Consider the following 19,230-nt stretch of genomic DNA (forward strand, 5'->3'; position numbering starts at 1 on the left):
TGCTCCGAGGCATGTGGGATCTTCCCCGACCAGGGCTTGAACCTGTGTCCCCTGCATTGGCAGGCGGGTTCTCAACCACTGTACCACCAGGGAAGCCCCGAGGTTGTTTTATACTTGCTAGAAATTAGGCTCCTAGTTTCTTTGACAATACAATTCCCTCAAAATCTTCATAGGTTTCTTATCTATTTGCTGTCAGTTACACCACTGCCTACCATGTAAGTTCTTTCCTATTGATAATTCTTGAACCTCCCTCATTTCTTTGCTCATGTCTCAACCACCTGTGTCTCATGTGGTTATTTTGGGGTCATCTGAAATGATAGGCTTGGGTGGTTAGGTGACTTCATTAATCAGATCTTTGCTGCAAGGCTGAGTCCCTTTTCTAACTGGGGAGTCTTAATGGACATTTGTTATTCAGAGCCTTTTTCAGTGTCATTCCTCACCATTAGAGTCCCTGAAGCAGGGGCTTGTTCCAGCTTTGTAGTCTTATATTTCTAGAGTTTGGCTGTTTGCCCTTATTTCTGTTCTCAAACTAGCCAGTTCTTTCATGAATTCATCCATTATCTTGGGATACCTTGATATAGGCGGTGAGGGGCAACCATCACATACTAGCATTCTGGCTCTTTCCAACCATTTCCTCTAGAGCTGTAGACCTGCCCTCTAAGTTATCCCAGTTTTGCCAGGGCATAACAGGATTCCAGGTCTCTGGTCGTTTTTTCCTCGGCAATGGCCAACAGCACATAATCAGATTTTTGTTAAGGCAGCACCCACTTCAAGGTGTCAATTTCAGAATAAGTTAGGTTGATGCTAGCTGCTGTAATGAACTAAACTATTAGTGGCTAAACATAATAAATGTTTATTTCTCACCCGCATAACAGTCAAATGGAGAGAGAGCAACAGTGAGCATTGAAAAGACATCGACTTCTTAAACCTCCTGGCTCATATGTGACAACACTTCTGCTTATAGTCTACTGATGACAGCTAGTCAGATGGCTCACCTGGGTGCAGGGGGCGCTGGGAAATGTCATCCCAGCATCCCCAGAACGTCTCAGTGACAACTCTTTCTTACAAAATTGAAACCTAAGTTTAGGTAGACAATTACCTGTTCCCTGCTACCGTCATCTTCCTCCAGAATAAACTAGGGGGAAAGGGTTTGAACTGCATTCACTCGCTAGTTCATCCACACTATTGATGGCATCTCCCCCATCTCAGTCCTGTCCTGTCTTTGGCTTTTGACCCAGGCTTCTGGGACTGCCACACATTTTCCTTCGTTCTCTAAATCATCCCTGGTATAAGGCTCTTGTAGCTTACAGACTCTGGCTGAGTGCTTTGGGATAAAGGATGGTAATTATACCGTAGACAAGAAACTAATTCTAATTGAATGTTAGATGTCACTGCTCTTAGAAATGTATTTACCACTTCTTACCACGGGGGTTTGCTCACCGGCCTGGTTCTCTCTGGGGCCCAGATACTAGCCATTTGCTAGGCCTTCCTCTTGCTCTAGACTCTTCCTCACATCTCTTCATCTAAAATTTTCCCTGTATCCTTTCCCAAGGTGCCAGTGGACTTGGTGTGTAAGTCCACAAGGGGATTTGCCTGGAAGAGCCAAAAAGTCCATGATGTTCTTTTCTGAGACAAAGCAGCAGTTCTTTCACTAAGAGGGCTTGTTGCTTTCTCACAGTCCAGTTGGCTCGAAGTTGTAGCCAGTGTTTTAAAAGATATGCACTTAGCAAATTTTTTTTTTTTTTTTTTTTGCTGTACGTGGGCCTCTCACTGTTGTGGCCTCTCCCATTGCAGAGCACAGGCTCCGGACGCGCAGGCTCAGCGGCCATGGCTCACGGGCCCGGCTGCTCCACGGCATGGGGGATCCTCCCAGACCAGGGCACAAACCCGCGTCCCCTACATCGGCAGGTGGACTCTCAACCACTGCGCCACCAGGGAAGCCCCAGCAAATATTTATTAAGCACTTTTCATATGTAAAGCACTCTTCTGGGTCACCAGGTTAAACAAAATTGGTCTTTACCCTTGCTGGGCTTACAGTCTATCTGAAGGCAACCATAGGAACCCCCAGTTTCCTCTCTAGTGGCCAAGTACAGTGAGTCTGCCCTGGCTCAAACGATCAGTGTTTCCTTATGAGCTATTTGGAAAAGAAAGGTGATCGGCAGAGGCGAGCCTCCTGAAAACAAAAGGGTGAGGGTGGCGCTTCTGGAGTGAGGAACAGCATGTAGGCTGTGGTTTTGCTGAACTAGGGCAGTTGGGCCATTATGTCGCCATTGTTGCCCGAGATACTTTTATGCTCTGCTTCTGATCACCTAGTTTATTTCTTGCAGACTCCAGGACTTGAGCTATTTGGTTCTTTTCCCACTCTCCTTTTATCTTCTAGCAGTGAGCACTTAGTAATGTCAGGATAGGCTGGTCCTAAAAGGAGATCAACTAGGTAGGCACATGTGGCATCTAGAGTGAGTGGAGACAGATGGCAGATGGCAGTCCAGGTAGGCAGGAGGTTAGATTGAAGGAGCACGGGGGCAAGTCCTGGCCAAATAGGGGGATGCTAGTCTGAGAACAGGGCGTATTTGGAGATTTAGACAGGCAGGGGCAGGTGGGGCAGTTTGGGGGGACTTAGAGTTGAGGAAGAGGTCTATGTTAAGTAACTAGCGGGGTTCAGACCAGTTTAGGCCTAGGTGTGTGTTAGGAAAGCCACGTGATGGTCACATTATCAACTCAGGGATTCAGGCACAGTGGACCGGGCCCTTTCCTCTACCATCATCAAACTACCAACACCTCTGTCTCAACTTCCACTAAAGCTTACTACGCAGACTCTTAGCTTCTCTTCTGTCCTCTTAATCCATTTGCCCTTTGCTATTTTTTTTTTTTTAGTGATTTTTTAAAATTTTTACTTTTTATTTTTTTTTGGCTGCGTTGGGTCTTCATTGCTGCGTGGGGCGAGAAGGGGCTACTCTTCCTTTCAGTGCGTGGGCTTCTCATTGCGGTGGCTTCTCTTATTGCAGAGCATGGGCTCTAGGCATGTGGGCTTCAGTAGTTGTGGCACGTGGGCTCAGTAGTTGTGGCTCATGGGCTCTAGTGCGCAGGCTCAGTCGTTGTGGTGCATGGGCTTAGTTGCTCCGCGGCATGTAGGATCTTCCTGGACCAGGGCTCGAACCCGTGTCCCCTGCACTGGCAGGCGAATTCTTAACTACTGCGCCACCAGGGAACTCCCGCCCTTTGCTTTTTTGATAAAAGGCAAATCTGATCACATCACTGATCTACCTAAAACCCTTAAACGATTTCCCACTTTTCTTAGGATAAAGGCCTAAATCTTTAATTTGGGGGTTACCATATTCCTCCTTCATTTTCCAGAGCATCACTAGTGTGAAGCTGTTGTCCATAACAGGCTCTGGTCAGCCTGGCCCCTGCCCGCCAGCGTCATCTCAGGCCCACTCGCCCCTCGTTTGCTGCTACAATTTCTGGGTTTCTTTTAGTTCGCCTTAGGTGCCTGGGATTACCTGCCGTGAGGCCTGCACACGTAGTTGTTAGGGACGCTCTCTCCCACTTTCTTAACTCTTACCTGTGTCTCTCATCTCAGGTCAGAAGTCACTTGCTCTAAGAAGTCTTCTCGGGCTCCCAGAATGGGACAGGTCTCTTCATTCTTCCCTTTCCTAGCACTGTTTTCTCCTTTGAAGCACTTACCCCAATTCTCATTTTAAATTGTGGGTAATTACTTGCCAGGTGTCATTTTCCTGTGTGAGAATGATGTCAACTCAGTAAAGGCAGGGACTGTCCTTCTCCTTCACTGCTTTATCCATCACATCTCTGCAACTCCAGGCACATGGCTGATAATCATTGTTTCTTTGTTGATCCAATGATGGATCAACAAATGATGGATGGAGCCAGGACCTGTGTCAGGTTCTAGGTCACAGAACAGCACCAAGAGCACAATTAACCAAGACCTGCTGGCCAGGGTTGAGCAGAGGAGGAACAGAGCAAGTCTGCCTGGTAATGGGACTGCCAAGCCACGGCCCTGCACTATTTTGCACTTACACAGGCTTCACATTCTTCTTGACGAGAGCCAGATGGTCCTAGAATCTGGGATGGAGAAGAGTTTGTAAGTGGAGGTCCAGGGGCTACCACGGCTAAGAATGGAGACGGTGGAATGAGATCCACACAAGGCAGAACATGGTGCTTCCAGTAGAATTTGTCTCTCATCCCTATTTCAGTACATACTCAGCCTCATGACTTCACGAGAAGGCTGGCTAGACCAGTGATTTCCAATAGAACTTGATGCAGGGATGGAAATGTTCTATATCTGTACTCTCCAATATGGTAGGCACTAGCCACATAAGCTATTGAACCCTTGAAATTGACTTGTAAGACTGAGAAATTATATTCTAAATTTAAATTTAAATAGCCGTCTCTGGCTGGTGGCTACCATATGAGACAGTGCAGGCCTGGGAACTCTAAGTTAGGGAACTCTAAGTTTCAAAAGCAGTATGGTTTAAATTCTAGAAATATCCATTTACAACCAGTGTTGGCCTCCAGTTAACCATATATTAACATGTCTGGAGTCCAGTGCCTATTTTGACTGGGATGAGGATCTCCCTGTACCTCCTAGCAAAGAGATTTGAAATGTCCTGTGTCTTGTTTCTAGCCATAGGAATTGTTCTTTAACGAAGGCATTTCTTTCTCCGTGTGAACTGTACAAAATGTAAAATGTTATACAAAGGTAGAACTTTATCTTTGTAAGTATCAGTGTAATGTGACCTTAAATGCTTTCTCACACCCACTTTTCCCATCTCGGATTTGTTTTTCTGTTTTTGTTCCCTCCCCTTTTCTCTGTTTCTCCTTCCTCTGTTCTTATTTTCTTTCTAAAATGACAGACACGGCACTGTGTCTTTTAGCAAGTTCCTTTTATTTCACATATTGATTTCTTTACTTTTGTGCCTATTTACAAAAGCCGTTTTATCAGTTCAGATCATTAACAAAAACCAGCCAAAGAACAGTTCAGTTCGTGGGAAAAAAAAAATCTGAAATGATGATAGCTCTTGACAGGCCAATTAATACAATTTTGGAGATTTATCAGATATAATAATTTCAGTATTTAATATGTAAAAAAAGTAAGGTGAAGCATTGTACTGTATATTTGCTTTTCACAGCTATCACCTAGATAACATTATAGTTGCTCTTAATCCTTTGAAAGTCCTCATGGGACTGGAGCTCTTGAATTCTTATTCTGCTTTCCACAAAAGAAAAGCTTTCCAGTAAGCTAATACCAGGATGAGAAAGTGGTGTGTAGAAGGAAAAATTCTGAAACATAACAGTAAAGTAACATTTGAAAAGAGATGGTCCATCTTTAGCCCTTTTCCCTAGTCTGCATAGAACAAATGTGTCTAGGGGCTTTCATGCTAAATGTCTCCAGTTCATAAAATCACAATTATTAATCAGACTGTCATTAAATATTAATTTACTTTTGAGATAAATGTCATTTTAAATTTGGAATCCTAGTCTTTTTTCATTCTAAGGAGAGCATTTTCATTAGGCTTTATAGAAAGAGTGCACATAGAAAGCTTAGAAGCTCCTAAAAGGCTACTTCTTTAACTTGACTTTTGGTTTCATTCAGGCCCAGCAAAATACTTGGTTTCCAGCATAATAAACATAGTTTGTAATCATATATATATATGAAGCTAAAGTAGAACATTAGAGTAAGGGTTTGGGGCATTTTATGGCATTTGGAACAGATGTAATAGATGCTCAGTAAATATTGTTGAATGAATGAATGAAGTAAATAATGAATTAATTAAATAATTCATCAAATTCATGAATTTATTTAAGACCTCAAAGAGCCTTCAATATTCCAAATGGTGGCTAAGGCTATAGCTCCCATACCATAAATGAAGATTGTATTCCACAAAGCCCCATGAATTCAGACATCTTCATCATTACCTCTCTCTCCCTTTACCTCAGTATGTTTAAATCAGGTAGGAAGTTTTAATTAGGTGTCAAATAAATATTTAAGTACACAGTACTACCTGAGCCTACACAACACATGCTAAAAGCACAAATCCAAAATTTTCTGTAATATTCGTTGCAGTAATCCTATGGGTTCCTTGAGAGCGAGGGTGCCTTTACCCAGTTTTGTACCCCCTGCACTCAATCTATACTAATAGCCAAGTAACACATTGTTTTGGAAGGAAGGAAGGTAATGAGAAAGGAATCATGGATCTTAGTCAGTATGTGTTATTTACAGCTTACGATCTCTTTCCATTCCGACCATTATTGGCATAGTAGAAATTATAGATTTATGTTGTAGTCAGGAATCATTAATAATTAGGTTCAACTCATCAGTATTTATAGGTTTAACTGGGTGTGAAATAGCTAGATGGCTCCTGCTTCACATTTTTTCTCTTCCATCATTCTAATTTTATATTTATTTCTGAAGCCCTGAGGTAGCAAGGTCTAGTGGAAAGAATATGGATTCAGGAACAAGAGACTTGGCTTCTCATCCTGATGCAGATGGGCCCTGGGAAGATCATTAAAACCTACCAGTGTTGCCCTTCCAAAGACTGAATTTTATATGTTTAACATTTAAAAAATATTTTAAAAGCATCTATCTTGACTGTAGATCTCAAATACTACGACTAATAGCATTACTTTTGAAAGCCACACACTAAAATTTATGTTTAGTTTTGAAAATTTAGAACTGCAGAAACAGTTGCCATCTCTATCCAAAAGAAAATTATTCCATTTAATATCTTGTATACATGCCACCTGTCTAGGCCAAGGGATAGACATAGTGTTACAGGAATTATTTGAAAAGTTATTTCATTCTTTCCTTCTCTGTCATGCTAAAAAGATTGCTCAATATTGGTCTCATATTTCTATTTATTTATCGTTCTAAGGCATCCAGAATCATGCCATTCAAGGAAAATCCCCAGGGTCTTAGAAGGTTAAGAACATGGGCTTTGAGTTAAGATATTGCTGGACTGGTATCCTGGAATGAGCACGTACTGGTTATGTCATCTTGAGCAAGGCACTTACCTTTCTGAACCTCCATTTCTTTATCTGTAAATCAAAGATGATAATACCCACCCCAAGGTGATTGACAGTTAATGAGAATTCTCATTATGAGAATTAAGCGGAATAAGTACAGTGGCTGCATAGAATAATCACTCAATATGTGGAAAGTGATAAAAATGATAATTATTAACCAAAGTCACAAAGCAAATGAGATCATAACTTTGGCTGTCCTTCAGCTACAAGTCCAAGAATATCCCTACCTTCTAGGAAATACAATTTCTACTTATGGACATTTTGATCTTAAGCTAAAACAAAATCCAAATGGCAAATCTGAAACCCATAGCTATTGCTATTTTACACTGACTTTCTCTTTTATTATAATCCTGACTACATGATGCTTGCAAAGGTGCAAAAGAATGTTTTGAATATCACCATCACTAAAACCAATATAATTCGTTTTTTTTCTTTAAGAAAAAAAGAATAGAATAACATTAAAGAAGAACTGAAAAAGGGGGGGAAATCCATAATTTCACCATCGTTAACCACACTGCTGCTTTCAGTGAAAACAATGGCTTGCCCTTATTTCTGAATATATTCACCCTTGGCTCAGGTCCCTTTCCCTATTATACTGTTGCAACCATAATTTTTATGATTTTTCCACACTGTTTTTCACATTATTTATTTCAAGACTGTATCATCTGGTACAAGTCACATGAACTCAGGGCTTCAGTCAGTCCATCTGTAGTCCCTAATTTTCACATTTTTATTTTAGAAATCGTTGGCGGAATATGATGCGCTGATTTTTTTTGTCATCAAATGCTTTGATATTTTCTTATCAATTTGTGCTAAATTATATTATTAGCAGTAAATTTAACATCGTAAGATTCACAGATGCTAGTAGGTCATCTCGTCCATCTGCCTTAACATTCTTACCATTAATTATTTATTATCCTTGTAGCTCCCTAGCATTTCCTACAACAGAGACACATGGTAGATTGGGAAAGTGGGCAGGGGCATGGGGAGGAATATTTATAAAGTGCCACACACAGATGGACGCTTAATAAATGCTGTTTAGTGATCCTCACTGATGACAAGGGCAGATGGAAAACATTATTCATAAGGGATATGGAGATGGATGTTTATAGTTCAGTGAACCTCTTCCCTTTTCTACTTAATGCACAGGGGGAAAAGAAATCAAGCAAATTACTTGCGACACGTTCTCGTTTTTTAAATCAGATCCATTAATGAAGGATACCATTGATTTGTTAGAAATTGGGTTTTTTTTTCATGCTGGAATCTAGAACACATCATTTTGAATATGCACAGTCAGGAAAAGAGGGAAGGGTACCGATGGATGTGGCTACACTGAGGGTCCTAAGGTGAGTTTGCGCAGTCGTCTGCTCTGAGTCTAAAGATAAGGTCACCTATACATTGTGGTTTGAATACATCGGGAACGTTTCTGCCTTTCACCTTAAGTTATTTTCCCAATCCAAATACTGCTCTGCTTGTATCTCCATTACTGTAGGCTCATTCCTTTGATTAACCTTTGCCCCCTTCTTACAGTCTTCACATGACAATATTTTATATCACTTAGAAAGAGAAAAGCTCATCATTGAAGGGTATAAGCTCATCTTTTGAAAAAAGTTTAGACTCTAACTTTGATACTTTCTTTTCTTTTCTTTGTCCTTTTATTAGTAGCAGTTCTATCATAATGGCTTTTCTGGCTCGAATACTTTACCTAGGAGTGAGTATACGCTGAGGAATTGAAAATTCACTTTTGTCAACTTTTAAACTTAAGAAATTGACCAGAGTGAACTTTTTTCTTGTTCTTTATCTATCCGGTGGAATATGTAGATGAGCTGAGGTCACACAGAAATCTCATAGAACCAGGAAATTTCAGAGATAGAAGGTGCCTTGGAGACAGTCTTGTCCATTTCTCAGTAGAGCAGGCGGTCACCTGGTGTCTGCCTGAATATTACCAGGCCCAGGAGTGCCTGGAGGAAGCAAATTCCACTCTGGGGCAGCAGCGATTATTAGAGAGTCTTAACTTGTTTATCACTTGTTCCTTACGTAGCTCCAGAAAATCTAGCTCTTATTTTGAGCCCAGGCCTTATTAAAATAAGCAAATAAGGGCCGGCAGAACGTCTAAACAAATTGGAAATCACCATAATTAACTGACGTTGGATGATGTTAGCCAGAACATGTGGCCAAGAAAAAGGATAGTAGTGCTTTGAAATTCATTAGTCACTCATTCAAAGACTATCAAAGTCACTCAAAAAGACTATTCTTTCGGGTAGTCCACAAACATTTGGTAAGCACTTGCATCCCAGAGATACAGACGTGGACGAGAGATGTTCATCACTTCTAAGAGCTCACAGCCAAGAAGGTATTTTCACTTAAAGCTCACATGGTACCACCTTCTTCTCTCTCGCAGCTTTTATCAGCTTTGTAGTTAGCTGCTTGTGTATGTTTGTCTGTAGCATGTTTACCTACCTCCACTAGAATATAAGTTCCATGGTGTCACCTCAAGCAGAGTAAAGGCTCATAAATATTTGCTAAATGAATGAATAAGAAAGAATTCTAAGTGAATAGTTGCGATATAATGAGAAAAGCATTAAAACAGAGCAAACTTTTAACCCAGCGTGGCAGAAGAGATGAATTCTCCCTGAACAAGATATTTGTTCTTGACCTTGAATAACGAGTAAGAGTTTATCAGATGGAGAATTTGGAAAAGAGCTTTTCGTACATGAAAGTCATGTTGGGTTTGGGGAGTGGCAGGTAATGTGAGGTAGCTGGAAGGAGAGGAAAATGATTGTTAAATAAATGTTAAATAAAATGATTATTGACTTTTTCATTCACGTGATATTTATTATGTGTCTGCTGTATGCCAGGCACCTGGGATACAATGATAAATCAAATCCGACTTGATCCTGCCCACAAGGAACTTGGTTTAGTGGAGAGGATAGATATTAATCACATAATCAAAATACTCATCCCAGCAAACTTAAAACTCCTGTTGTGACCAGTGGTCCAGGTAAAGGTATCTGATTATATATAAGTTCTTAAAATAGGAGGATGACTGTATATTCAAGGAAGTCAGGTGGTATTGACTAAGATGTGATCCTTGAGTTAATATCTGAAGGGGACGGGGGGAGAAAATAGAAGATGTGCAAATTCCCTGTCGCAGAAGGCGAATGGCACGTGTAAAGAAATGAAAGCAAAAGTTAGAACAGAGACACAGGGAGAGGGAGGAAGGTACTGAACCGCAGAGATAAGTAGAGGACAGACCTTGCAGCCTTTGTATTGTTCTGTGTCTATCCTGAGACTAGAAGCGTGGAAGCGTGTTCTACTAGAGATGGCCCGGATCTACCACTGTTTGGGCTGCAGCGTGCAGAACCGACTGCAGGGGTCCAGAGCCGAAGGAGGTAGTTATCCTAAACACCGGCCCTAGGGAGGCAAAGCCAAGGGAAGAACGATTCTGTGAAGCGCATCTGTCTTCAGAAGAGAACAGTCTAGTTGCCTGACTGCAGTCATTACCCTCTAAAGAAACAAGCTGTGTATAGGAGATAACATGCCTCAACTTAGTGTCGTTTGAGTCCAGTGTTTTGACATGGGTGTAGACAAAGAAACAAAAGCTTTTTAAAACTTCCACTAGAAGGTGAAAAGCAAAGAATAATGAGCTGGGGTGTAATGGAAAGAGACTTACGTAGGCATCTGCAGATCTGGGTTCTGGTCCAAGTTCAGCAACTACCAGAGAGAGGTCAGCCAAGTCACGTGGCCTTGTTGGATCTCAGTTTTGAAAGCTGTAAATAGGGAAACTGGACCAGATCACATCCAAGCTCTCTTCTGCCACATACTGTGATTCCTGTCTCCAAACATGGGGTTATCTAAAGCACGGTATACGTTTAAGTCATAGAAACTAACCTCAAATCTGACTCAGTATTGGAGCTTTTAATAAAAGCTCCGTTGCCTACAGTGTGTTTGGTTGTGGAGAAGTAAGGGACCGGAATGTAGTTGAAAAGTGTATTTTTACTATGAAACAGAGCCCCATTGAGAAACATCCCTTGGCAAGAACCTTACTGCTAAACATTCCAGACCAACCATTGCATGATCTAAAATTTAATTTTATTGGAAGAAACCTTAAAAAAAAAGTTCAAATCCTATCCAAGCTTCATGAACATTTTTTTTTACTTGGTTTCATAGAGGCTAAATCTAACTTATGCCACACACCGAGATGGAATATGAAATTGAAGTCAGTCACCCAAATAGAAGGTTGTATCATTCACAGAGAACCCCAGGTAGCGACTGAAGTTTGTGATTTCTTTTATCAGGATATTACAGGGTGGCCCAGCCTCATTTCCCATTCCTTTCAGTGGCGCCAATAGTTTCTCTGTTTGTTGCCTTTTTTATTTTTCTCATCGCCTTTCATCTTTATTTATCCCCTGCACTCCACTGTGACTCTGGGAAGACTTCTGCAAAAGGAGACATTTAAAAGAACATGTCTTGGGCCCCAACATAAAGGGCACTTTTACTGTCATAATAGAAAATCTTCCACCAGCTGAATGGCTGAATGCTCATATGAAGTCTGAGCCTTTTTTGGTGGGTTTTGAAACAGACTGAAAATTTCAAGCCACAACTATACCTTGTAGTTTATAAAAGGTCTAAGATGCACTATAACATTAGTATTATATTTTTCAGCATAGAGAAGGATTTTTCATGAGCTGTGTCTTATAAAAGGCCATTTTTCTAAAGGCAAACCTAGTGTTTTACTCTCTAATTATAGCAAATGTATATATAGGAGCTAATTCTTTAAATAATTCTGTCTTCTGGTGAAGAAAATTCATATTATGTGTCTAAATAAAATAGTTTATAAATTTGGTCAGTTGGAGACATTGATGATATGGAAAGATGCTCATATTACATATTCTACTTATTACTTGTCTTTTCTCCTTCATACTGCAACACAGTGCTTCCTTTGACCACTGAAAGCAAAGCTTTTAGGATTTTGTTTGAGTGTATCTAAAAAAAGCATCGGGTATACCAAGGATAAAAGTCCTGGATTTTTTTTTAAACTAAGGAGTAAATAGTTATGCTAAAATTGAGGAACCTATTGATATTAGCAGCCTTTCACTGAAGGAAAGAAATGCTACTTCCACTTTTCTGAGGACAAGGATAGTGTTTCGGTTATTACTAGAACTTGACATATTAAAAAACAATCAACAGTATAAATTCATTAGTATTTCTGCCCAAGTTCTAAAGTACTTCAGTAGGTTTGTTGAATTTCTTAGGATAGCTGAAGATTTCCAGGACCTTACTTTAAAATAAATCTGATTTGTTTTTCACTAGTTATAAATTTATTCTTTTTCTTTAGTAAATTCTGGAGGTGCTTTTTAAAATTGAGTGAGTAGTGATTTTTTTTAAGCACTGATTACATTTCAGCTAACCATTCTGGCGCCTTTCTCTGCAGATAGCTACTGCAAATAATCTTTGCGACTCTCTGAAACAGACGTAGCTGTTCCAAAAACATGCATTTACTACTTAATACCATACATAAAAATATAAGAAAATGCCTTAGAGCTATACATAGAGTGATTTACACTTAAAGGTCTAGGAGCTGCTTGTTTGCAAGTGTGTGCTCAGCTCGTACCAGCAACACAGAAAGGAAATGGTAAACATCACTTAGGTCTTTAGAAAGATTTGCTTTTCATCTTCACAGAATCACACATGGGACTTATCCTGCCTTGCTACACTAAGGAAGTATCAAGTATATGACATAATGGTAGTATTTTTGAGACTACAGTAAAAAAAAAAAAAAAATCCCTCCCCCCCACAACTCCCCTGCCTCAGACCTGGAGTCTCAAGCAGTAATAATGATGCCATGATCAGAAAGTTGTGTTTTGTCAGGTTGAGCCCTGAACGGGTGGCAGCATAATTCCATGCTGCTGGTGGAGCCTGGTGCAGCTGTGCAAAATGAGAATGTTGTTTATTGTTTCAAGAGTCGCTTTTTTCTCTAACAGACTGATGAAGGGATGTTTAGTACATTTGCAACTGGTCGACTGATTGTTGCAAGCTTGACTTCGAATTGATTGAACAAGGGGAAATAAACCAGCAAACAGCCCAAAGAAAAAATTCACTGAGATTCTGACCTTGACATAAAAATGTGTGTTCAGCTTATATCTCTTTGTGTATATAAATTCTACACAGTTGTATAACATCTCCACAGTTTAAACATGGAATTATTACATTTTATATTAAACTTATACACTAAATTGAATTACATGATTGATTCTCATGGGATAAAATTATTATGGTAGACAGCATTTCACTTATAAAACTAAACGTGAGAAAACAGCATCATATCCACTTTAATTAGTAAAATTAAAAACAAAAATTTTGCAAGCTCTCAAGAGTGGCAAGACACAGTGAACGGACAGATTCATTGCTAGAAATAAAATTAACATGGCAGAAAAGAACAGATTAAAAATGGAAAGTTAAAAACACTAAATAAAATGAATGAAACTTTTATGATGTTCTGAATGCAGTCTGTTTCAAGCCCTCATAAATATTAAAGGACTCTTGAAATGAAATATGAAAACCACCTTTTCTTAAGAAACTAGACATGAAAAAATGTCTTCATGGATCTGAGGCACTATGTTATGTTTATTTCTATCTAGAGTTAGGATGGTGATTGGAGAGGAAGGGTGGCAATGGCCACAGAATCATAGCGAGAGGGAAAAAATTAACCAAGTGTCATAGGAAATGAAAGAATTGTAGGCATGGAAATGCCATGGTTTGATGCATGAAGAAACTGAAAGTCCAACCAGAAAGGTGAGGGGGTTGCAGGAGGGCAGCCCAACTAGACCCAGGGGTCGTGAGCCTGAGAGCAGAACCCCCTTTTTTTTTTTTTTTTTGCGGTACGTGGGCCTCTCACTGTTGTGGCCTCTCCCGTTGCGGAGCGCAGGCTCAGCGGCCATGGCTCACGGGCCCAGCCGCTCCGCGGCATGTGGGATCTTCCCGGACCGGGGCACGAACCCACATCTCCTGCATTGGCAGGCGGACTCTCAACCGTTGCGCCACCAGGGAAGCCCAGCAGAACCCCTTTTGCAATCTCATACAACCTCCCGTGAAAAGCAACTTGGTTTAGATGTTTTTTGCTTCTTCTGGAGAGAAACATGGTATTTTCAGCTCAGGAGGTTTTCTTATTAAGGATGTAGAAAACCTCACAAAGTATGTACAAGTTTGAAAAGATAGAGTTTGGTTTTGTGGTTGGTTAAGAGGCCATGAGGATAGAAAGATCTAGGGAACGGGGTAGGAAGAGAGGGAGAGAAACCGAAGAGAGATAAGTTGGGGGTGGAGAAATAGAGATGGGAAAATGAGAGAGAAAAAATACAGAGGAAGAGAGAGCAGGAAGAAGGGTGGGCGGACGGGTGGGCAGGTAGACAGAAAGGCTCAGCGCGTTTCTAAGGCACTGCTGAGCAGGGCTTGACCTGAATTACAGGCTTACAATTGTGACCACTTGTGTACTCTGACTATTCTGAAAGGCTGATTAACTCTGAACACTAGTTACAGCTCTTCAACTGCTCGAGAACTTACACCTTTGAGTCTCTACTCTTCACCAGGTCACAAGCAGAATATTCTGCCCAGGGAGAATAAAAAATTTTTAATCTCAGTAACAATAATCAGAGCAGATCATCTTTAAGTCTTTAAGAAAATAAAATCAACAGGTTACGTTCACTCATGCTAAATTTCTCTACCCCTGCTTTGAAGAGAGGGCGTTGAATTTCAGGCTGTCTTTTATTGTGAGGTTTGTAATCAACACTGAATTTCTTATAATAGAAAGTTCTTGATTAGTGAAGAAGATACTTTGAAATTTAAGTCTTATGACCTCTCTTCACTTGAGACACATATTCTACAAAAAGGGGAATTCACTGCAGATCATGAGTGTGAAATTATTTGAAATAAATGGTGACCTACTGGTAACTATGACAGAGCATTTATGCTTTTAGTAATGGCTTTTACAAGAAAGGAAGTCACAGTAAGCCCTTGACCGTAAACATGAGATGTTTGTACTGCTCTGGAGTTTGCTCTCAGTCTTTCTGGAAAGCCTCTTATATGATACCATAATGAGCTCAAAGACCATCTCGCTTCTTCACGTTAGTAAGTCATGATATTCTACAAAGAGTGAATTCATTGTATGTTTATGTGTGGCCAAATTACAAATGGGTTAACTTCCTGCTTATTATTCATATGGGCCGTTCACATAATCTATATGGATGGCTGAGATATCATTGCACCCGAAACCAAGTAATTTGCTGGAGAACAGACACTCAGATTCACCACTCGAATTGCCCATCTCTAATATTTTCAGTTTTTTTGCCCGATCCTAATAGTATTACTGTGCCCTCTCTTGCATGCTGTATGTGGGGTGTGTGTATACGTGTGTGTGTGTGTGTGTGGTCCATTGCCATCTGAATACAAAATTTCGACGTGGGCATCAGTGGCATCAAGGTTACATGCTATTACCCACTATATGTAAGTACAGTGCTCGGTAGAGAAAAACTGGGACCAATGATTCCTGGCCTTATAGGCTTAAAATCCATTAGAGGGGACTGAACGTATGTATAAGGGAAAAGAATTTAAATGCTAGCATTTATTGACTAGACATCAGTATAGCTTTTAATCATAGCTGTTGTGCAGTCGATTGGAAGCTACACTTAAAGGAGGAATGTGAGTTTTCTTATTCTATTCAGATATACCTCCCTGTACTGAGCCCTTCACATAAACTATCTCATTTAATTGTCATAACACTGCCTATAAAGTAGATACTATTATCCTCATTTTGTAGATTAAGAAATTGGGGCTTAGAAAATTTGATACTTGCCCAAATTATTGTATTTCTCCTTTATTGTAAAAATAGTCATTTTTATCATCTGCAATGAGAGTGTGTATATATACGCTTTAAATATCTCTGTAACTATGTAGTTGAAAAAACTCCCATTTCAAGTATATTTCTTAGCCGTATTTGAAATACTTCTTACATAGTCCAGCTACATTTTTTTCATAAATTTGACTTATTTTCATTTGAGAGAATACTTGGCTTCCAGGTGGAGAAATAAATTTAACTTACAGGAGCGGAGAAACCAAAGACATGCCAAAATTGGTGTGTATCTTAAAAGAGAATTCTAATTATAAGGACCTCTTAAATCTAAAAGCTTTTCCCTTTGGTATAAGCCATTGACTGTGTGAAACATGGTGTTTTACATTGAAAGCGGTATTTGGGATGAATTGCTTGAAGCACCATGGTTTTCTGCAAAAACATTATAGGGGAAGATCAAATAAGAAGATGCTTACTGCTGCAGATCAGAAGAATAGATCAATAAGAGGGAACAGTAGAGCAGTCATGTTTTAAAGAATTAGTACACAGGAGAAAAGAGCTGTGGGTCAAAGAATATAAACACACACACACATTCTGACATATCTTATGTACACACAAACATATATACACATAACGTAAACATAGATGCATTTTAGTCAGGTGATCCAAATGACTCCATTTATGCATTTTTCTGGCCATATACATTATCCCCACGAGCTCTCTTGTCAGCTGTCTCGTGGAAAACAATTAAAGAACTGACTATTTAACATTTATCGGACCCTCACAATATATAAGCACTGTGCTCAGTGATAAAGATATAACAGAGAAGATTGTCTTTGTCTTCAAGGGCTCCCAGCATCCTTGGGAAAGGTGTTATTGCAGTGGCATGATGAAATAGAAGAGACGTTCACAGAAGTACATGATCATAGAGGAGATGTATTATGGAGGGCTTTTTAGAGGAAGTGTTATCTGAGCTGAGTCTTGGAGAGCAAGCCACAGTTAGTCAAAGGGAGATGGGAAAGGTGGAGGCCCTTCCAGGACACAGCATGAACGAAGGCCAGGAGCTTGAAACAAAACAGTGTGTATGGTCTGGGGCTGCTGGAATATGGTGATGAGGGAGGAATGAGAGGTGAAGGTGGAGAGATAGGTCAGATCTAGTAGGGCATGGTAAGGTCAAATGTGTTTCTTAGATCATTCTAGTAGCTGTGTGGAGAACGGTTTTTGTGTAGATAAAACCAGAGCTCAGGATCCAGTTTCAGGTGCTATTGTAGAAACGTAGGCAAGAGATGCTGAGGGTTTGAATCAGCATCATGGTTCGGTGGTACCCAGGACTGGGTAATGGGGGTGGAGGGCTTCAGCAATGTTTAGGAGGTACAGTTGGTTAAGACCTGGTGCTTATTTGCATGTGGACAGATAGATCAGGATTTCTCAGAGTTTTAGCTTGTGTGTGGAGGTGTGGTCAATTTAATTGAAGGTGTCTGTGTTTTATCTGGGAAGAGCTGATTAGCACAGGGGTAGTTTAGGCTAGAGTTTGAGAAAGAGGTCTCTGGTGACAAATTTGGGAGCTGTCAACCTATAGGTGTATGAAATTGACTACACAGCTGCTTCTGCATAGTACGTTGTGTTGTCTTTTCCTCCTTATACCTGAAAGCAAAGATGTACATCTCCATCGAGAGACGGTAATTAATATTATACCTCCAGGTTATGCACGAACAACAGAGTGAGCCCATAGAATAGGAGATGCTTTAGGAAAAATGCAAGTAACCAAAGGGTTTGTGGTTGCTTTCTTCCAGGTGCATCCGTGGAAATGCCTGCGGCGCAGGGATATTGCTTGAGTTGACCTTCCCGCGGCCCATTCTTTTGAGGACCCTTTGTTCAGTCCAAAATGGCAGAGAAGGCGCCCCCTGGCTTAAACAGGAAGACATCAAGGTCGACACTTTCTCTTCCACCGGAACCGGTGGACATCATTAGGAGCAAAACGTGCTCCCGTAGAGTGAAAATCAACGTGGGGGGCCTCAACCACGAGGTCCTGTGGAGAACGTTGGACCGGCTGCCCAGGACCCGCTTGGGGAAGCTCCGGGACTGTAACACGCACGAGAGCCTCCTGGAGGTGTGCGATGACTACAACCTGAACGAGAACGAGTATTTCTTCGATCGGCACCCTGGAGCCTTCACTTCCATTTTAAATTTCTACCGGACAGGGAAACTCCACATGATGGAAGAAATGTGCGCTCTCTCTTTCGGCCAAGAGCTTGATTACTGGGGGATCGATGAGATCTACTTAGAATCCTGTTGCCAAGCCAGGTATCATCAAAAGAAGGAGCAGATGAACGAAGAGCTGCGGCGGGAGGCGGAGACCATGCGCGAGCGGGAGGGTGAAGAGTTTGATAACACGTGCTGCCCTGAAAAGAGGAAGAAACTGTGGGACCTGCTGGAGAAGCCCAACTCCTCCGTGGCTGCAAAGGTACGAAAAGCAGAGCGTTGCTCGCTTTCCTGTGCGCCGTCCGAAAAGGTGGTACCTGTATTCTGGAGAGCGTGGTTTTCTTCGTTTAAGATGTTTGGGTAAGAGAACCCAGGATGGCTGTGCAGGGAGACATCCTTTCCAAGATCTTATGGAGTCAAGTCGAGTTGTTATTCTTTCTGTTAAGGCATACGATGGCATTACTCTTTCCTAACTGTTGTTATTATGTAGGCATAGACTAAGGCAGCGGGGCGATGAAGAGTTCGGGTCACCCTGGCGCTGCCTGGGGTTGGTGACTTGGAGGTTGAGGAGAGAGCACAGCTCAGATCCATCAGGCGTGGAGTCTTGCAGAAAGGCCTGGGCTCCATCCCAAAGAGAAGCCAGGTGCTGTCGTTGAAGGTGGAGGAGGTGCCTCCTGGTCTGGTTCTCTGGAGGTGCTGGGGAGACTGGAGAGCGTGGCCCCGTGTAGCACAGTGAGCTTGGGGCTCCCATATGAGGAAGGAGCTGCTTACGAAGCAGCGTAGGGATGAATCAATGTCAGCGTGAATCCGTTGACCTCCCCTTGTGAGGTCTACTCTGACAGTGATGTTTCTGTCTGTTGGTATATAAATGTGTCCACAACGGAGGTATTCCCATATCTCAGAGTTCACAGAGTGTTTGCTGAACACGAAGGTCAATTCATATTTTTCCATTGGGCCTGCATACATCTAAATCTCAGAGTAAAATTTTTGGCCACCAATTTCAGTATTTAATTCAACGGCGTGACTCTGTTTATCTACTTCGATTTAGAGCTTTGAGGGTTAGTGCAAACTGATTTTCATCTCATATATTTAGTTCTTTATTTCAGTATGAATTGTAAGAAAAAAGCCAAAAGAGTCATCTGTAA

The 19,230-nt window shown here is 41.0% G+C and overlaps 1 protein-coding gene across 1 annotated transcript in view; it reads left to right on the forward strand.

Annotated features, from left to right (window-relative positions):
- Positions 1–19,230, forward strand: part of KCNB2 (potassium voltage-gated channel subfamily B member 2) — a 398,516-nt gene that overhangs the window by 11,369 nt on the left and 367,917 nt on the right. Inside the window, exon 2 of the mRNA XM_019925189.3 lies at positions 17,677–18,347. Coding sequence (XP_019780748.2) covers positions 17,769–18,347 — 579 coding nt within the window. The 5' untranslated portion in view covers positions 17,677–17,768. The remainder of the gene's footprint in view (positions 1–17,676; positions 18,348–19,230) is intronic.

Source organism: Tursiops truncatus, chromosome 17 (assembly GCF_011762595.2).
Source record: "Tursiops truncatus isolate mTurTru1 chromosome 17, mTurTru1.mat.Y, whole genome shotgun sequence".
NCBI lineage: Eukaryota > Metazoa > Chordata > Mammalia > Artiodactyla > Delphinidae > Tursiops > Tursiops truncatus.